General features: G+C 44.7%; 2 protein-coding genes and 1 pseudogene across 8 annotated transcripts in view; all 3 read left to right on the top strand.

Moving 5' to 3' along the window:
* Positions 1 to 18981, top strand: part of LOC134297958 (zinc finger protein 850-like) — a 103173-nt gene that overhangs the window by 72964 nt on the left and 11228 nt on the right. For 2 of the 7 annotated variants that reach the window (XM_062977004.1, XM_062977002.1), the window contains exon 2: positions 11889 to 12050. The exons of 2 other annotated variants lie outside the window; for them this stretch is intronic. The gene's annotated coding sequence lies outside the window, so the exon portion shown is untranslated. Of the gene's footprint in view, positions 1 to 11888; positions 12051 to 13759; positions 13830 to 18981 lie in introns of those variants that run through there. 3 more of the 7 variants (XM_062977006.1, XM_062977003.1, XM_062977000.1) reach the window with 2 other exon arrangements.
* Positions 1609 to 12541, top strand: LOC100566269 (zinc finger protein 664). Its single transcript, XM_062974336.1, has 2 exons — positions 1609 to 1884; positions 7700 to 12541. Exons 1-2 carry the CDS (start codon positions 1609 to 1611, stop codon positions 8774 to 8776), a joined length of 1353 nt encoding a protein of 450 aa, XP_062830406.1. The 3' UTR covers positions 8777 to 12541.
* Positions 8784 to 12541, top strand: LOC134297288 (oocyte zinc finger protein XlCOF6-like; annotated as a pseudogene).

Here is an 18981-nt window from a genome sequence, read left to right as displayed (position 1 = left end):
CTCAATGTTGGTTCTTGACTTCCTTTCCCATCATCTGCCAGGGCATCTTTCTCTTCCTCTTCCGTTTGTTTCCCTTGCAAAGCCCTCTTTCCGCCTCCTGGTTTTCTGGGCAGGTCAAGTCTGTCGACATCACTACGCGGGTGTCATGAGTAGTGGATTGTCATCAGTTTTCTTGTCTTTCTGTCCAGATCATCTAGCTCTTCTTGTGTCCAGTTCACAATTCCAGCCGTGTATCTAATGACGGGGATAGCCCAGGTGTTGATAGCCTTGATAGTATTTACGCCATTTAATTTGCTCTTCAAAACCTTTCTGACTCTCTGGATATATTGTCTAGGCCGAACTCCATACCGATGTCAGTGCTAAAGATTCTGACTGTGTTGGTCAGTGATTGGATTTCTGTTTGTGATTTTTCGTAAAGCTTTAGATCATCCAAGTGGGAAATTTTTGATGAATTTCTTGCTGTTTGGTAGCCCAGGTTTCTTTTCTGTAGAATTACTGACAGGGACCATTGCAATGATGAACAGCAGTGGTGACAGTGAGTCGCCCTGGAAAATTCCTTTCCTGATGTTAACAGTTCCATAGCTTTCGTTGCCCACAAACAACTCGGTTTTCCATTGTTTCATTGCTTTTTCGGTGAACTTTCTAATATTTTCACAAATCCCGATGACATCTAGACATTTTATGATCCAACAATGTGGCAATGAGTCAAATGCTTTTTTGTAATCAATCTAAGTTGTATATAGGTTTGTTTTGCGGCTTTTGCAAGTCTCCACTATCATTTTGTCAATCAGAAGCTGATCTTTTGTGCCCCTACTTCTTCGTTTAAAAAGTTTGGGGACCCCTGGACTAGAACATCTAGAAATGGCAGTTTCCCTTCCTTTTGTATTTCCATGGTGAATTGGATGTTTGGGTGGATGCTGTTGAGGTGGTCCAGGAACTTGCTGAGTTCTTCTCCATGGCTCCAAATGGTGAAGGTGTCATCAAAATACCTGAACCATATAGTTGGCTGTTTTGAAGCTGTTTCCAGGGCTTGTTTTTCAAAGTCTTCCATGTAGAAATTTGCTACTACTTGGGTGAGAGGGCTTCCCATGGCCACTCCATCTTTCTGCTCATAGAATTCATTGTCCCACTGAAAGTAGCTTGTGGTGAGGCAATGGTGATGTCTTCTGAGAAGTTTTGATTAGTGCGAAGGTGTCCGATACTACGTTACCATGTATTGAAAAGGCAGTTCAATACAGGGTAACGTAGTGTAGTAATTACTGCATTTACGAATTTAGCAATAAAACTTTGCAATGTATTGAAAACATTGACTACAAAAACATTGACTACTAAAAGGTAGACCACTGCGTTGGATAATACAGAACTTTGGATAAGCGAGACTCTACTGTATTATTCTCTGAAACACAACTCGACATTCTTCCAAAGCGTTGAGCCATGCCCGGAAAACACAGTCAGGATTTATTGCATCGGTCACTGTAAGGACGTTCCTAGGACCCTGTATGAAAGCCTGTTTTGCTCTAGTTCTCCTTCCGCTGCTGAAAATCTTCTCCTGGACAAAGAACAAGGAAAAAAGAGAGAAGTGGGCAAAGGAGAAAGATTGACAGGAGAATGGCATTGTGGGTGGAGCTGTGCTTGTCTCTGCATCCCATCCTGGGGCTCAGCCGAGGGAGTGAATGGCCCAGAGGAACTTGGTTCAGCAGAGACTCCTTTTGTGAACATCCCAACAAGCCTCAATGGTGGTTTGAATTAGACGGTGGAGAGGCAGGTCTTGGTTGGCAGCAGGATTGCTTTGATGGCAGGAGGCGCCTGCGTTGGGATGCTCAGGACGCAGACGTGAAAGGCAGCCCCGTAATCGTTGTGTCCCTCAGGATACAGCACATCCTGGTAATTCCGGGAAACCCGTTATCCAGTGAATGACACCTTTTAATACTGGAAAGAATTTATCTCGTTATTATGGTATTATAAAGGGTCTTTGAGAAAGAACTCCCTCGTTTTCATGTGATTTACAGTTCTTTTTCAAACACCCTGTATTGTATTACTGTGTTTTAATCTGTTTATTTTACTTGATTATTGTGTTGATATTGTGTAGTTATTTATGCTTGTTTTAACTTGTCATACCTTGTTTCTGTTTTTGGGCTTGGTTCCGTGTTGGCCGCCCTGAGTCCCTTCGGGGAGATGGAGGTGGAATAGAAAAATAAAGTACAGTAGAGTCTCGCTTATCCAACATAAACGGGCTGGCAGAACGTTGGATAAGGAAAAATGTTGGATAATAAGGAGGGATTAAGGAAAGGCGTTTTAAACATCAAAATAGGTTATGATTATACAAATTAAGCACCAAAACATCATTTGACAGAAAAAGTAGGCGATCCCTCGTAGCTCGAGGACGATTGTCTTCCATCTTGGGGGTGGGTTCTTAGGTGGCTGAAGAGACCGATTCTTGACCCGCATATTCTCCCGCAGTGAGGACATCGGTTTCCAGGTGGAAGGCGGTCCCGGTCAGGGTTAGCTTGACGCTCCTTCCTCTTGGCACGTTTCTCCCTTAAGCCCTCCGTTCGTGCCTCTTCGAACTCTGCAGCACTGCTGGTCACAGCTGACCTCCAAATAGAGCGCTCAAGGGCCAGGGCTTCCCAGTTCTCAGTGTCTATGCCACAGTTTTTAAGGTTGGCTTTAAGCCCATCTTTAAATCTCTTTTCCTGCCCACCAACATTACGTTTCCCATTCTTGAGTTCGGAGTAGAGTAGCTGCTTTGGGAGACGGTGATCGGGCATTTGGACAACGTGGCCAGTCCAGCGGAGTTGATGGCGTAGGAGCATTGCTTCAATGCTGGTGGTCTTTGCTTCCTCAAGCACACTGACATTTGTCCGCCTGTCTTCCCAAGAGATTTGCAGGATTTTCCTGAGGCAACGCTGATGGAAACGCTCCAGGAGTTTGGTGTGATGTCTGTAGACCGTCCACGTTTCGCAGGCGTAGAGCAGGGTTGGGAGGGGAATGGCTTTATAAACAAGCACCTTGGTATCTCTACGGATGTCCTGGTCATCAAACACTCTCTGCTTCATACGGAAAAATGCTGCACTTGCAGAGCTCAGGCGGTGTTGTATTTCAGTGTCAATGTTGACTTTTGTGGAGAGGTGGCTGCCAAGGTAGCGGAAATGGTCAACGTTTTCTAATGTTACACCATTAAGCTGTATTGGCAGCCTTGGTTCTAACGGGAGCCCAATACAGAGAGTGGTCAACCCTCCTGTTTAAGGAGCTCCACTGGCTGCCACTCATTTTCCGGACCCAATTCAAAGTGCTGGTGATCACCTATAAAGCTCAGAACGGTTTGGGACCCATCTACCTTCAGGATTGTCTCTCCCCCTACGAACCTGTACGGTCTCTTCGGTCATCGGGGGAGGCCCTCCTCTCGCTTCCGCCAGCGTCACAAGTGCGGTTGGTGGGGACGAGGGACAGGGCCTTCTCTGTAGTGCCCCCCCCCCCCCCCCCGGTTATGGAATTCGCTGCCTAGGGAGATCAGGCAAGCCCCCACCTTGATGGCATTTCAGAAGAGTCTGAAAACCTGGCTTTTCACCCAGGCCTTTGGTTAAGATCATCTTTTTTCCATCACAATTATTATGCTCCTCGACCTTTTGCACTGGTCGCTCTTCCCGATTCCTGATTGATTGATATTACTCAGGACTCCTCCCTGCCGTACCTAATGTGCCCTTAAATGATTCTAATGCACTTTATCTATTTATGAATTTGTTACCCATAATGTGCACCGTACACTTTGCTTATCCACTATTGCAACCTCATTGTTTTTAACCTGATGTTTTAATTCTGTGTTGTGGTTTTAACTTATAGTGTATATTTTTTATTGGTTTTTGTTTTTGTCCTGATGTTTTATATTTTATCATTGTTTGTATTTTGATTTTGCTGTAAGGCGCCCCGAGTCCCCTTCGGGGGAGATGGAGGCGGGATATAAATAAACTTATTATTATTATTATTATTATTATTATTATTATTATTATTATTATTATTTCTGGCATTGCAGAGGGGTTAGCTGGTGCCTGTTGGAAGAGCACTTTGGTTTTCTCAATGTTCAGTGAGAGGCCGAGCTTCTCGTATGCTTCTGCGAAGGTGTTGAGAGTGGCTTGTAGGTCTTCTTCTGAATGCGCACAGACTACGTTGTCATCGGCATATTGGAGTTCTATAACAGATGTTGTGGTGACCTTGATTTTGGCTTTCAGTCTGCTGAGGTTAAATAGCTTGCCATCTGTCCGACAGATGATTTCCACTCCGGTGGGAAGCTTCCCATCAACAAGGTGAAGTATCATAGTGATGAAGATGGAAAATAAGGTGGGGGCAATAACACATCCCTGCTTGACACCTGATTCCACCTTAAATGGGTCACTTTGGGAGCCGTTGCTGTCCAAGACTGTTGCCATCATGTCATCATGGAGGAGCCGCAGGATGTTCACAAATTTGTCAGGGCACCCGATTTTTTGGAGGATGGTCCAGAGAGTGCTCTGATTCAGTGTGTCGAATGCCTTTGCAAGGTCAATGTATGCCATGTACAGAGGTTGGTTTTGTTCCCTGCATTTTTCTTGGAGCTGTCGAGCAGTGAAGATCATGTCCACTGTTCCTCTGGAGGGGCGGAAGCCGTTCTGGGATTCTGGGAGGGTGTCTTCTGAAGACAGGGAGAAGGCGGTTGGCAAGGATTCTTGCGAGGATTTTCCCGGCGGAGGTTAGAAGGGAGATACCGCAATAGTTCCCGCAGTCTGTTCTGTCCCCTTTCTTGAAAAGGATGATGATGGTGGCATCCTTGAAGCCTGCTGGGATTTTCTCGGTCATCCACACCTTTTCAATGAGCTGGTGGAGTTGCTGTATCAGCTCAGGTCCACCCTCTTTGAAGATTTCAGCAGGAATCCCATCAGGTCAGCTGGCTTTGTTGTTTTTTTGTTGGCTGATGGCATTGCTGACTTCTTCCAAACTAGGCAGTGCTGCAAGCTCATCCCTGGTTTCTTGTTGCGGGATTTGTGAGAGGGTCTCTTCGGCCACATTGGAGCTGCGATTCAGCAGGTTCTGGTAGTGCTCTTTCCAACGTAGTGCAATTGATGTTTTGTCTTTCAGAATTTTGGTTCCATCTGATGAGCGTAGAGGCTGTATGCCACGGTTTCTTGGTCCGTAAATGATCTTTGTGGCTTTGAAAAATTACTGAGCGTCATGGGTATCTGCAAGGTGTTGGATTTCTTCAGCCTTCTTTGTCCACCAGATGTTCTTGAGTTCTCTGGTCCTTTTTTGGACCTCAGCTTTTGCACTGGCATAGATCTTTTTCTTGGCAGCACAGTTGGTGTCTCTCTGCCATGTTTGGAAGGCTTTCCTTTTGTTATCAATTAGCTGTTGGATCTCTTTGTCGTTGTCATCAAACCAGTCTTGATGTTTCTTAGATTGGTATCCAATGGTTTCTTTGCAGGCTGTGATAGTAATTATTAGTAATATTGCATGTAATATAAATATACAATTATAATAGTGAATTATAATTATTATTACATTGTATTACAACATAATATTATTATTAATATTAATATTATATATATTCATGTGTGTGAGTGTGTGTGCATGTGCATACACATACACACACACACACACACACACATATATATATATACACAAACACACACACACAAAGCATGTTACTGGTAGGATCATTATCATGTAATACAATATAATACGAATAATAATACAATATAATAATATTAATTATATCTTATATATTAAATGTAATATTACTAACAATGTTAAAGTATATTGGTATAGTACAATATAATACAGTAGAGTCTCACTTATCCAACATTCGCGTATCCAACATTCTGGATTATCCAATGCATTTTTGTAGTCAATGTTTTCAATACATTGTGATATTTTGGTGCTAAATTCGTAAATACAGTAATTACTACGTAGCATTACTGCGCATTGAACTACTTTTTCTGTCAAATTTGTTGTATAACATGATGTTTTTGGTGTTAATTTGTAAAATCATAACCTAATGTGATGTTTAATAGGCTTCTCCTTAATCTCTCCTTATTATCCAACATAATCGCTTATCCAACGTTCTGCCGGCCTGTTTATGTTGGATAAGTGAGACTCTACTGTAATATATAATGCTAATATTGTGCTATGCTCATAATATAATATATTGTATGTACATAAAACTTGTAAGCCGCTCTGAGTCCCCTTCGGGGTGAGAGAGGGTGGGGTATAAATGTAGAAAGTAAGTAAGTAAGTAAATAAATAATTGTTGTTGGGGGTTTTTTGCACTACAAATAAGACATGTGCATAGGAATTTGTTGGGTTTTTTTTCAAATGATAATTCGGCCCCCCAACAGTCTGAGGGACCATGAACCGGCCCTCCACTTAAAAAGTTTGAGGACCCCTGCTCTACTGTATTAGTCTCTGAAACACAACTAGACATTCTTCCAAAGCATTGAGCCATACCCAGAAAACACACAACAACCCCATTGGGCCATGGCAATTGAGGTGGAGTCAGTTTGCATTCATTCCACAGTGAAGATGTGTCCCAGGTCATGGAACCCGTTCAAAAGCAGAGAGTTATTGGGACCTCTGGGATACCACTTGAAAAGACATCCAGGGAACATTTCTTTCCCCACAGGCTTCAGTTTTCTTAGGATTTCCCTTTGGGAGGCCAGACATATAGGCCCATGTTTTTATATAACACACTGGGGAATGTTGGCTGATCTGCGTCCCCCTTTTCAGGCTGTTTTGCACATGCTCAGTAAGGCATTTGAGGTGCTGCTTCTGTGGGAGGATTGCTCAGAGTAGATGCCTGTTCTTCTCCTGGTCAGGATTTATTGCATCGGTCACTGTAAGGACGTTCCTAGGACCCTGTATGAAAGCCTGTTTTGCTCTAGTTCTCCTTCCGCTGCTGAAAATCTTCTCCTGGTACCTATTTGTGTGCTTGAGACCTCGATGTCTGCATTTCTTGATATCATAGAGTCTCGCTTATCCAACCTTCACTCATTCAACATTCTGTATTATCCAACACAGTCTTCCTCCCGTGCAGATCCACAACTGTTTCTCTAGGCAGCAACACACAAGTACAGCCTCGCTCCCAAACAAGTGGCAGGCGTGTTGTAAAACATGATATTTTGGTGCTTAATTTGTAAAATCATAGCTAAATTTGACTTTCCCTTCATCCCTCCTTATTATCCAATATTTTCGCATATCCAATGTTCTGCTGGAGTGTTTATGTTGAATCAGTGAAACTCTGCTGTATTTCCATTTTCAACATAACCCATGAAATGAAAGGGGGAAATCTTGGAGGTAAAGAAGATTTCTGGCTTTCATTCTATATCTTTTGCTTTTTTCCTGACCAGGGAAATGAGGATTCTATGGAGCCACGTCTTGTGTGCCGTAAGGAAAGAAATAATATAGGAAGAAGAAATCCTCCCAAGGTGAAGATCTTGCTGAATTCCTGACCTCACTTACAGATAAGAAAGGAAAAAAAGAAGAGTCAAGTATCTGTATTCTAATGAAACACCGATATCACAGTGGACATGAAGGAGAAAGCATCTAAATACCTGGAGTGTGGAAAGAGTGAGTTACACTCAGAGTTATGGTCTGCAGCGACATGAAAGGACACGCACTGCGGAGAAGCCCTATGAATTCCTGGAGTGTGGAAAGAGCTTTGCGCAGAGTGTAGATCTATGTTCACATCAAAAGACTCACACTGCGGAGAAACCTTATACACGCATGGAGTGTGGAAAGGGCTTTAGTTGCAGTTCAAAGTTGCAAACTATCTTTGCAACAAAAGAAACACACTGGAGAGAAACCCTATAAATGCCTGGAATGTGGAAAGAACTTTACTCAGAGTTCAAATCTCCATTTGCATCAAAGGACTCACACTGGAGAGAAACCACATACTTGCCTGGAGTGTGGAAAGAGCTTTGCTTGGAGAGGAAATCTAGATGTACATCAAAGGACTCACACTGGGGAGAAACCCTATACATGCCTGGAGTGTGGAAAGGACTTTACTCAGAGTTCAAGTCTACGTTCACATCAAAGGACTCACACTGGGGAGAAACCCTATATATGCCTGGAGTGTGGAAAGAGCTTTGCTCAGAGAATACATCTAGATACACATCAAAGGACTCATACTGGTGAGAAACCCTTTAAATGCCTGGAATGTGAACAGAGCTTCACTGAGCGTGTAAGTCTACGTAACCATCAAAGGATTCACACTGGGGAGAAACCCTATACATGCCTGGAGTGTGGAAAGGACTTTACTCAGAGTTCAAGTCTACGTAAACATCAAAGGACTCACACTGGGGAGAAACCCTATACATGCCTGGAGTGTGGAAAGGACTTTACTCAGAGTTCAAGTCTACGTTTACATCAAAGGATTCACACTGGGGAGAAACCCTATACATGCCTGGAGTGTGGAAAGGACTTTACTCAGAGTTCAAATCTCCATTTGCATCAAAGGACTCACACTGGAGAGAAACCACATACTTGCCTGGAGTGTGGAAAGAGCTTCACTTATAGTGGACATCTACGTAAACATCAGCGGACTCACACTGGGGAGAAACCCTATACATGCCTGGAGTGTGGACAGAGCTTCACTGAGAGTGGAAGTCTACGTAAACATCAAAGGACTCACACTGGGGAGAAACCCTATACATGCCTGGAATGTGGACAGAGCTTCACTGAGAGTGGACATCTACGTAAACATCAAAGGACTCACACCAGGGAGAAACCCTATACAGAGTTTCACTGCTAGTGGAAATCTACGTTCACATCAACGGACTCACACTGGGGAGAAACCCTATAAATGCCTGGAGTATGGAAAGACTTTCACTGAGAGTGGAAGTCTGCGTTCACATGAAAGGACTCACATTGGTGAGAAACCCTATACATGCCTGGAGTGTCAGAAGAGTTTCACTGAGCATGTAAGTCTACGTAAACATCAGCGGACTCACACTGGTGAGAAACCCTATTCATGCCTGGAGTGTGGAAAGGGTTTCACTCAGAGAGGACATCTAGATTCACATCAAAGGACTCACACTGGGGTGAAACCCTATTCATGCCTGGAGTGTGGAAAGAGTTTCACTGAGAGTGGAAATCTACGTAAACATCAGCGGACTCACACTGGTGAGAAACCCTATACGTGCCTGGAGTGTGGACAGAGCTTTGCTCAGAGTGGAAATCTAAATGCACATCAGGGGACTCACATTGATGAGAAACCCTTTAAATGTCTGGAAAGTGGACAGAGCTTCACTTCTAGTGGAAAACTACGTTCACATCAGCGGACACACACTGGGGAGAAACCCTATACATGCCTGGAGTGTGGACAGAGCTTCACTCAGAGTTCAAATCTACGTTCTCATCAATGGACTCACACTGGGGAGAAACCATATACATGCCTGGAGTGTGGACAGAGCTTCACTGAGAGTGGAAGTCTACGTAAACATCAAAGGACTCACACTGGGGAAAAACCCTATACATGCCAGGAGTGTGGAAAGAACTTCACTTATAGTGGAAGTCTACATTTTCATCAAAGGACTCACACGGGGGAGAAACCCAATTCATGCCTTCTGTGTGGACAGAGCTTCACTGCTAGTGGAAGCCTACGTTCCCATCAGCGGATTCACACTGGTGAGAAACCCTATACATGCCTGGAGTGTGGACAGAGCTTCACTCAGAGTTCAAATCTACGTTCTCATCAACGGACTCACACTGGGGAGAAACCCTATACATGCCTGGAGTGTGGAAAGAGCTTCACTCAGAGTTCAAATCTACGTTCTCATCAACGGACTCACACTCGGGAGTAACCCTATACATGCCTGGAGTGTGGAAAGAGCTTTACCAAGTGTTTGAATCTATGTTACCATCAAAGGACTCACACTGGGGAATAACACTATGCATGCCTGGAGTGTGGAGAGAGCTACACTGAGAGTGGAATTCTATGTAAATATCAAAGGACTCACTCTGGGGAGAAACCCTATAGATGTCAGGTGTGTGGACAGAGCTTTTCTGAGAGTGGAAGTTCATGTTCCCATTGTATGACTCACACGGGGGGAAAAACTTATGAATGTCTTGAATGGAGACAGAGCTTCACTCAGAAGGGATTTCTACATTCACATCAGAGGCTCCACACTGGGGAGAAACGGTCTAAGTGCCTGGAGTGTGGACAGAGCTTCACTGAGTTTGGAAGTCTACGCTGTCATCAAAGAACTCTCACTTGGGAAACCGCCTTAAATACCTAGATTGTGTACAGAGCTTCAGTCGTGCACATCTACGTTCACATCAAAGGACTCACCAGGGAGAAACCTTATAAATGCATGTTGTGTGAATAGCACCTCTGAGAGTTGAAATCTACAGACACATAGAATTCAGTGGTGTTCGACCCCATAAGGTTCTCTAAAACAGAGCTTTTCAAAATTTTCATGTTGGTGATGCACTCTTTATCAGTGAAATGACATTTTTATATCTCGGTGCCCACAGGAGATTTTGATGCCAGCATTGGTCCAAATGATGACGCTCTTTATGGCCATTTCAGTGAGCATAGAATCCTAGAATAGTAGAGTTGGACGAGACCTTATGGGCCATCCAGTCCAACCCCATTCTGCCAAGAAGCAGGAAATCGCATTCAAAGCACCCCCGACAGATGGCCATCCAGCCTCTGCTTAAAAGCCTCCAAAGGAGCCTCCACCACAGTCCGCGGCAGAGAGTTCCACCGCCGAACAGCCCTTCTCACAGTGAGGAAGTTCTTCCTGATGTTCAGGTGGAATCTCCTTTCCTGTAGTTTGAAGCCCTTGTTCCCTTGCGTCCTAGTCTGCAGGGCAGCAGAAAACAAGCTCCCTCCCTCCTGCCTATGACTTCCCTTCAGGTATTTGTAAATGGCTCTCATCATGTCTCCCCTCAGCCTTCTCTTCTGCAGGCTAAACATGCCCAGCTCTTTCAGCCGCTCCTCATAGGGATTCTTGTTCTCCAGACCTTTGATCATTTTAGTCGCCCTCCTCTGGACGCTTTCCAGCTTGTCAACATCTCCCTTCAATTGTACACAGTGTGATTCCAGGTGTGGTCTGACCAAGGCAGAATAGAATAAGGGGGAGCAGGACTTCCCTGGATCTAGACGCTATTCCCCTATTGATGAGGCCAGAATCCCATTGGCTTTTTTAGCAGCTTAATCACATTTCTGGCTCATGTTTAACTTGTTCCCCACGAGGACTCCAAGGTCTTTTTCGCACACACTGCTGTCAAGCCAGGCATCGTCCCCCATTCTGTATCTTTGCTTTCCATTTTTTCTGCCGAAGTGAAGTATCTTGCATTTGTCCCTGTTGAACTTCATTTTGTTAGTTTCGGCCCATCTCTCTAGTCTGTCAAGATCGTTTTGAATTCTGCTCCTGTCTTCTGGAGTGTTGGCTCTCCCTCCCAGTTTGGTGTCGTCTCTAAACTTGATGATCGTGCCTTCTGACCCTTCGTCTAAGTCGTTAATAAAGATGTTGAACAGAACCGGGCCCAGGACGGAGCCCTGCGGCACTCCACTTGTCACTTCTTTCCATGATGTAGACGACGCATTGGTGAGAATCACCCTTTGGGTTCGTTCGCTTAGCCAATTACAGATCCACCTAACCGTAGTTTTGTCTAGCCCACATTGTACTAGTTTGTTTGCCAGAAGGTCGTGGGGGACTTTGTCGAAGGCCTTACTGAAATCCAGGTACGCTACATCCACAGCATTCCCTGTATCGACCCAACTCGTAACTCTATCGAAAAAAGAGATCAGATTAGTGTGGCATGACTTGTTTTTTGGTAAATCCGTATTGACTATTAGTAATGACCGCATTTGTTTCTAAGTGTTTGCAGACCACTTCCTTAATGATCTTTTCCAGAATCTTGCCTGGTATTGACGTGAGGCTGACCGGACATTGGTAATTGTTTGGGTCGTTCTTTTTTCCCTTCTTGAAGATCGGGACCACACTCGCCCTCCACTGTTCCTCTAGGCAGCAAGGACTGAACTTTTTACGGATTTAACTTCCGACAGTGTTGTTACTGTAAGTTCCTTTTATGCAATTCTATCTTTATTTGTAGTCAAGTTGTTAGCAGCCAGTGTTTGTGTAGTCAGTGTTTTCAATATATTCCAATGTTTTGGTGCTAAATTCGTAAATACAGTAATTACTTACTGTGTATTGAACTGCTTCTTCTGTCAATTTGTTGTTGTAAAAAGTAATGTTCTGGTGCTTAATTTGTATAATCATAAGGTAATTTGATGTTTGATAAGATAAATCAAAATGATCAGTAAGTAAATGGTACCAATATATGGTGGAGCAAATGGAATTTGAAATTATGAATGTGAAACTAAATGTTGTAAAAACTAATGAAAATAGAATAAGAGAAATGGAAGAAAGATGGACAAGGGTAAAGAACTATATCATGAATCAATCTGGAGATCAAGCCATAAGAAATAAGATACAAATGTTATTTAGTATATAGGATGGAAATGGATAAAGATAAAGATATAAAGATTGTCTCACAAAGAAACGAATATATGATGGCAATTTTATTTTCTACCCGCCTCCCTTTATGCAGGCCAAAATCCCATTGACCTTTTTTGTCAGGACCTGGAAGCTCTTGGCATGAAAGCACGCTCACAAAGGCCAATCCTTGGACACAGCTTTATTTCCCGTCTTACCATAGGCAACAGAAAGACCGTTCTTGGCCGTTCCCGCCAATCCCTGTGTCTATCAATCACCCTGCTGACCCAGGACCCCTCCCACTCTCTACAGTCTCCTAGCCACGTCCCATTCCCACCAAGGGCCCCACGGTTTCTATTTCCCCCCATTGCAGACGGCCCTTCCCTGAGATGTGGCCCAGGGGATAAAACCCTCGTGACTTGAAGGTTGGGTTGCTGACCTGTCACAAAACCACAAGTCGAACCCTTCCCAAGCATTTAGGACAGTGTGATATTATCATTACAGTAGAGTCTCACTTATCCAACATAAACGGGCCGGCAGAACGTTGGATAATCAAATACGTCGGATAATAAGGAGAGATGAAGGAGAAGCCGATTAAACATCACATTAGGTTATGATTTTACAAATTAAGCCCCAAAACATCATGTTATACAACAAATTTGACAAAAAAAGTAGTTCAAATATGCAGTATTGCTACGTAGTAATGACTGTATTTATGAATTTAGCATAAAAAATCATGATATATTGAAAACATTGACTACAAAAATGCGTTGGATAATCCAGAACGTTGGATAAGCGAGACTCTACTGTATTATTAACATTGAGGCTGGGTGGCCATCTGTCGGGGGTGCTTTGCTTGTGATTTTGGTGCACAAATGTAGAAGGGGGTTGGACTCAATGGCCCAAGGCGTCTCTGCCAACCCTCTGCATTATTTTTGATTATGATTATTAACATGGAGGGAGTGGGTACGTGAGGCCGGCCTCCCTCGAACCCGCCGCTTCCCCTTTAAACATGCAAATGAGCCCCGTCCCCAGAGCGACGGACGGGCCTCCCGGGGGGCCAATCAGGAGCGCGGCTGCCCTGCGCAGGGCCCGCCTCTTCTCTTTCCCTGGTGGTGACGTCACTCAGCCCCGCCCTCCCTCTTTCCCTCATCCGCCGCCATTTTAGGAGGCAGAGGCGAGCGCGGCGTCGTCGTCTGAGGAGAAAAAGAGAAAGAAAGAAAGAAAGAAAGAAAGAAGGAAGGAAGGAAGGAAGGAAGGAAGGAAGGAAGGAAGGAAGGAAGGAAGCCGAAAGAAGGAAGGAAGGAAGGAAGGAAGCCTCGACCGGAGCCGAAAGAAGGAAGGACGCGGGAGGAGGAGGTGAGGCCTGGAGGGAGGGGTGGAGTGGCCCCGGGGGAGAGGGGAATGGCGGCGCGGCCTGCCTGCCTGCCCCTCAGGGACCGGGCCAAGGCGCCCTCAGGGAGTCCTCCCGCTTCAGGGCCTGGCTGCTTCCTGACTGGGTGAATCAGCCTGTTATTGGAGAAGACTGACAGGCCGGACCCCTCTGACCACCACCGAGGGGCCCCCGGAGTCCCCCAGAAACAGGCGGCGGGGGGTGGGATTCCAACAGGGAGGAGGGAACCGTGAGCAGGAACACCGTCTGTACTGGGAAAAAACCCTCTAAAGTCAGGACAATAAGTAAAGGGCAACACCCAGGAAACGGGGGGAGATCCAGGCAGGAAACAAATCAGGGCCAGCAGCTCGCCCTTTCCAACCAAGGATTCCCTCAGGCAGGAAGCAGACAGGCCTTGGAGCTGCAAGGCCATTCAGAGCTATTCAAGGTGATTAATTAATTGCCAGGCCAGAGTTCTGTCTCCCTCCCTCCCTCCCTGGGCATCACTCCGCAGGGACATAGACAAACCCCGCTTGCCTCGTTTCCAACAGACCGCACCACCCCTGACGATGCCTGCCACAGATGTGGGCGAAATGCCAGTAGGGAGTGCTGCTGGAACATGGCCGGGCAGCCCAGAAATCTCACAGCCACCCCAGGATCCCTCCCTCTCCCTCCCTCCCTCTCGCCCCCTTCGCCGTGTCTTCCATCATCCAGGACATTTTTTATGAATGTTTTTTTTTACTAAATATTTTAATGAATATTTTATGATTACTTTGTGTAAATATTTCTGCAAATATTTTGTCTATTATTTATTTATCTATTATCCCGCTTTTTTCCTCTCCCACGGGTGGGGTTCCAAGCGAGGCACAATTGTTAAAAGCAGCAAAAAATATGTAACATTAAATATATTCAACCAAAAAATTCAAATAACCAAATAAACACATTACACACTTAATAAACCATATATAACAATTTAATTGATAAAGACATTATGCCAGGCTGGGCCAGGTGTTTTGGACTCCAACTCCCACCATTCCTCACAGGCTCAGGCCCTTTTCCGCTTAGGCGGCTGAGGGGGAAAAGGAAGGGACCATTAATGGTTCCCTGACCCACAGGACACTGGGGCGATCCATTGCAACAGTTAGGATAGAATCCTAAAAACTCCACCTCCTTTGGGCAGTGTAAATGCAAACATTTCGGCAAATATTTTAGTGAGCATTTTATGATTAATCTTTGGGAGAATGTTTATATTTCTGCAGATATTTTGTGAATATTTTTATGATTATATGTCTAAATAATAATAATAATTTTTATTTGTATCCTGCCCCTCTCCCAAAAAGGACTCGGGCCTCCCTCTTGGCATGTTTCTCCCTTTCGCCCTCCATTTGTGCCTCTTCAAATTGCACAGCACTGCTGGTCACAGCTGACCTCCAGTTAGCGCTCTCAAGGGCCAGGGCTTCCCAGTTCTCTCTCGGTGTCTATGCCACCGTTTTTGAGGTTAGATTCAAGCCCATCTTTAAATCTTTCTGTCCATCAACCTTCCGTTTCCCGTTCTTGTGTTGGGAGTCTTCTGCTTGTCTTCCCAAGAGATCTGCAGTGGAATCGCTCCAGGAGTTGAGTGTGATGTCTGTAGATTACAGTAGAGTCTCACTTATCCAAGCTAAACGGGCCGGCGGAAGCTTGGATAAGCGAATATCTTGGATAATAAGGAGAGATTAAGGAAAAGCCCATTAAACATCAAATTAGGTTATGATTTTACAAATTAAGCACCAAAACTTCATGTTATACAGCAAATTTGACAGAAAAAGTAGTTCTATACTCAGTAATGTTATGTTGTAATTACTCTATTTATGAATTTAGCACCAAAATATCACAATATATTGAAAACATTGAATACTAAAATGGCTTGGATAATCCAGAGGCTTGGATAAGCGAGGCTTGGATAAGTGAGACTCTACTGTATCTATGTTTCGCAGGCGCAGTGCAGGTTTGGGAGGACAGTACTTTGTAAACAAGCCCCCTTGGTCTCCGTATGGATGTCCCGATCCTCAGACACTCTCTGCTTCCATTCGGAAGAATGCTGCACTCGCAGAGCTCAGGCGGTGTTGTATTTACATGTTGATACTGATTTTTGTGGAGAGGTGGCTGCCCGAGGAGCGGAAAGGGTTGACTTTAGCTAACGTTATACCATTAAGCTGTATTCCTGGCCTTGCAAAGAGATTGGCTGACGACTGCGGGAAGAGCACTTTGGTTTCCTTGATGTTCAGTGAGAGGCCGAGCTTCTCGTCTGCTTCTGCAAAGGTGTTTAGAGTGGCTTGTGGGTCGTCTTCTGAATGCGCACAGACTACGTTATCATCGGCATATTGAAGTCCTATAACAGATGTTGTTGTGACCTTGGTTTTGGCTTTGAGTTTGCTGAGGTTAAATCGCTTGCCACCTGTCCGATAGATGATTTTCATTGACATGGCACCTTGTTGATGGGAAGCTTCCCACCAGATTGGAAATCACTCTGGTGGGAAGCTTCCGATCAACAAGGTGCCATGTCACCGAAAATACAGTATACACAGCCAACACAGATCAACGAATCGTAATACAAAAACAAAAGCAGCCATAAAAATATGAAATTACAACATCAGTATATCACATCGTATACAATTTTGTGCTAGAATAAAGAGGCAAAAAACATTATTTTTCATCAGTATTTTAGTTAGTATTTCAATAAATATTTCTGTGGATATTTTAATTAATATTTTAATTAATATTTTATGAATGTATTGGTGAAGGCTTTCATGGCTGGAATCACTGGGGTTTCCATGCTGTATGGCCAGTGTGTTCTAGCAGTATTTTCTCCTGACGTTTTGCCTGCGCCTGTGACTCGCTCCAGGCATCTTCAGGGGCTCTGATGGGAGTCAAGCGAGAGGAGTTTGCAATGCTACCCTTGTGGAAGGATGTCCAGCGTGGGAGGAAAGGGCCAGGGTCTGTCAAAGGGCTGTGACGGGCGCCGGGAGCGAGCCTGGAAGGGAGTCGCCTGGCCTGGGTTCCCCTTGAAGGGCTTCTTGCCTGGAGGCCTCCTCGCTCTGGGGAAGAAGCCCTTCCTTGCTTGCTGCCTGGAGACTTCCTGAGTTTTAAGCCACATCACTTTCACACTGGAGACCCGCTCTCCTTGTTTAACATCCTTTTTCATTTCAAAAGTTACATTAAAAGTGTTTTACAAATTTCAGACAAGAATAATAATAATGAAATCCAGCATGTCTATCTTGTTTGCTGTGTCATACAATAAAATAATAATAAAACTTTATTTATACCCTGCCATCATCTCCCCGCGGGGACTCGGGGCGGCTTACATGGGGCAGCGGCCCAAAACAATATAAGAACAAAATATAAGCAACACAACACAATCGCAATATTAAAAAGATAAAACAGTAATATAATATATCAATTTAAACAACAATACAGGATAAAAATTTACATTTAAAACACATAAATGGTAAGACCGTAATAAATACAGTACACGATAGATTATAAACAACCCTCTGGGGCTGATTAATTAATGACTGTAGCTCCGAAGACCTCCTGAAACATCCAAGTCTTCAGTTGTTTCCTGAAGGAAGGTAGAGAGGGAGTCAACCTAATCTCCCTGGGGAGGGAGTTCCAGTCGGGGAGCCACGGCCAAGAAGGCCCCCCCCCCTCTCTCTCTCTCTCTCTCGTCCCCACCAAACGCAGTTGTGTGGAGGGCGGAAGCGAGAGGATGGCCTCCCCAGAGGATCTCAGCAATCGGGTGGGTTCATAGGGGACGACGCGGTCACGAAGATAGGCAGGTCCCAAACCGTTTAGAGCTTTATAAGTAACTAGCTTGGAGACCCGGCGGTGCCCAGGTTATTAGAAAATGGCATTATTTGTATTCTAAGTTTGGAGTGGGTGAACGTATACATATAGGGCAAACATTCAATGCCCATATACACACAGAACCGAGACAGAGACAGACGCAGAGGCAATTTAACCTTCTCCTGAGGGGATGTTTGATTCTGGCCACAGTGGGAAACAGCTGCTTCATCATCCACTGTGACGGCACTTCCTCATTCCAATGTCATAAATTAGTTAAATTTGCCTCCCCACTTTATAAGTGGTACCTTATTTCCTAGTTGATGTGGTGCTACTTCCATCAGCCCAAGATCAACCTATTTACGTACTTGCCGCCTGACCTTGTTGAAGGAGAGTGCTGTATCCAAAAGATCCAGGCAAAAACTGCCCTGTTTGGAACCATGTTGAACAGGGAAGATGGCCGCCTCTTTTGCGGCCTAGCAGAATGGAGCCAGCCTGCAAGGCCTGAAACGTGTTAGCAAAATGATCAAAGGATGCTGGGATTGGGGCTTTGGAGGCTAGAAGTGTTCATAAGCATGAAAAGGCATCGTTAAAAAGATAATGATGTTCTCTGCTGTCTTTTGAAAAAAGTAGGGCCTTACAAAGAAGATGAAAGCTGCCTTCTTTGGAGCAATGCTGAGGCAAGATGGCGTCCTCCTTTTGGGCCTAGCAGCATGGGGCCAGCCTGGAAGGCCTTAAAACATGTCAGCAGATGGGCCAAAGGGGCCCAGTGGTGGGTGGGTAAGGTGGTGGTGGTGGGGGGGGGGAATAAAAGTTTTCATAATGACAGCAAAGATTAAAAAGATAGTGATTTTTTCTCTTCAGTCTATTGTGGAAAGTACTGTCTTACCTTGTAGAAGGACAGTTCTGGCAATGAGGCAGGCAGAAGCTGCCTTCTTTGGAGCCATCTTGAGGAGACAAGATGGCCCCCTCCTTTGGGCCTAGCCGGGCCTAGCAGCCTGCAAAGGCAGAGACATGTCAGTAGAAGCGCTGAAGGGGGGTGAGGTGAGAGGGTAGAAGTTTTCATAAACATACCCTCAACCATTGTTTAAAAGGAAGCATTAAAACATAATTATTTTCCATCATTAGTTGGATTCAGAATGCTGTGAATGTGTGAGTGAACTGTAATTCCTAGCACCCAAAGTTTTTTATTATCAGTATGCACAGTTGGCCATGTTGGGTGTATTTGGTCCAGATCCGTTGTCAGTTGGTTCATGGGTCCTAGGGGTTATGTGTGTCAGGTTTGGTCCATGTCGGGCCTTCCTGGTGGTCCCAGTG

The sequence above is a fragment of the Anolis carolinensis genome, chromosome 3 (assembly GCF_035594765.1).
Source record: "Anolis carolinensis isolate JA03-04 chromosome 3, rAnoCar3.1.pri, whole genome shotgun sequence".
NCBI classification, from domain to species: domain Eukaryota; kingdom Metazoa; phylum Chordata; class Lepidosauria; order Squamata; family Dactyloidae; genus Anolis; species Anolis carolinensis.
Note: the sequence above shows the minus strand (reverse complement) of the source record. Positions and strands in the feature narration are given on the sequence as shown.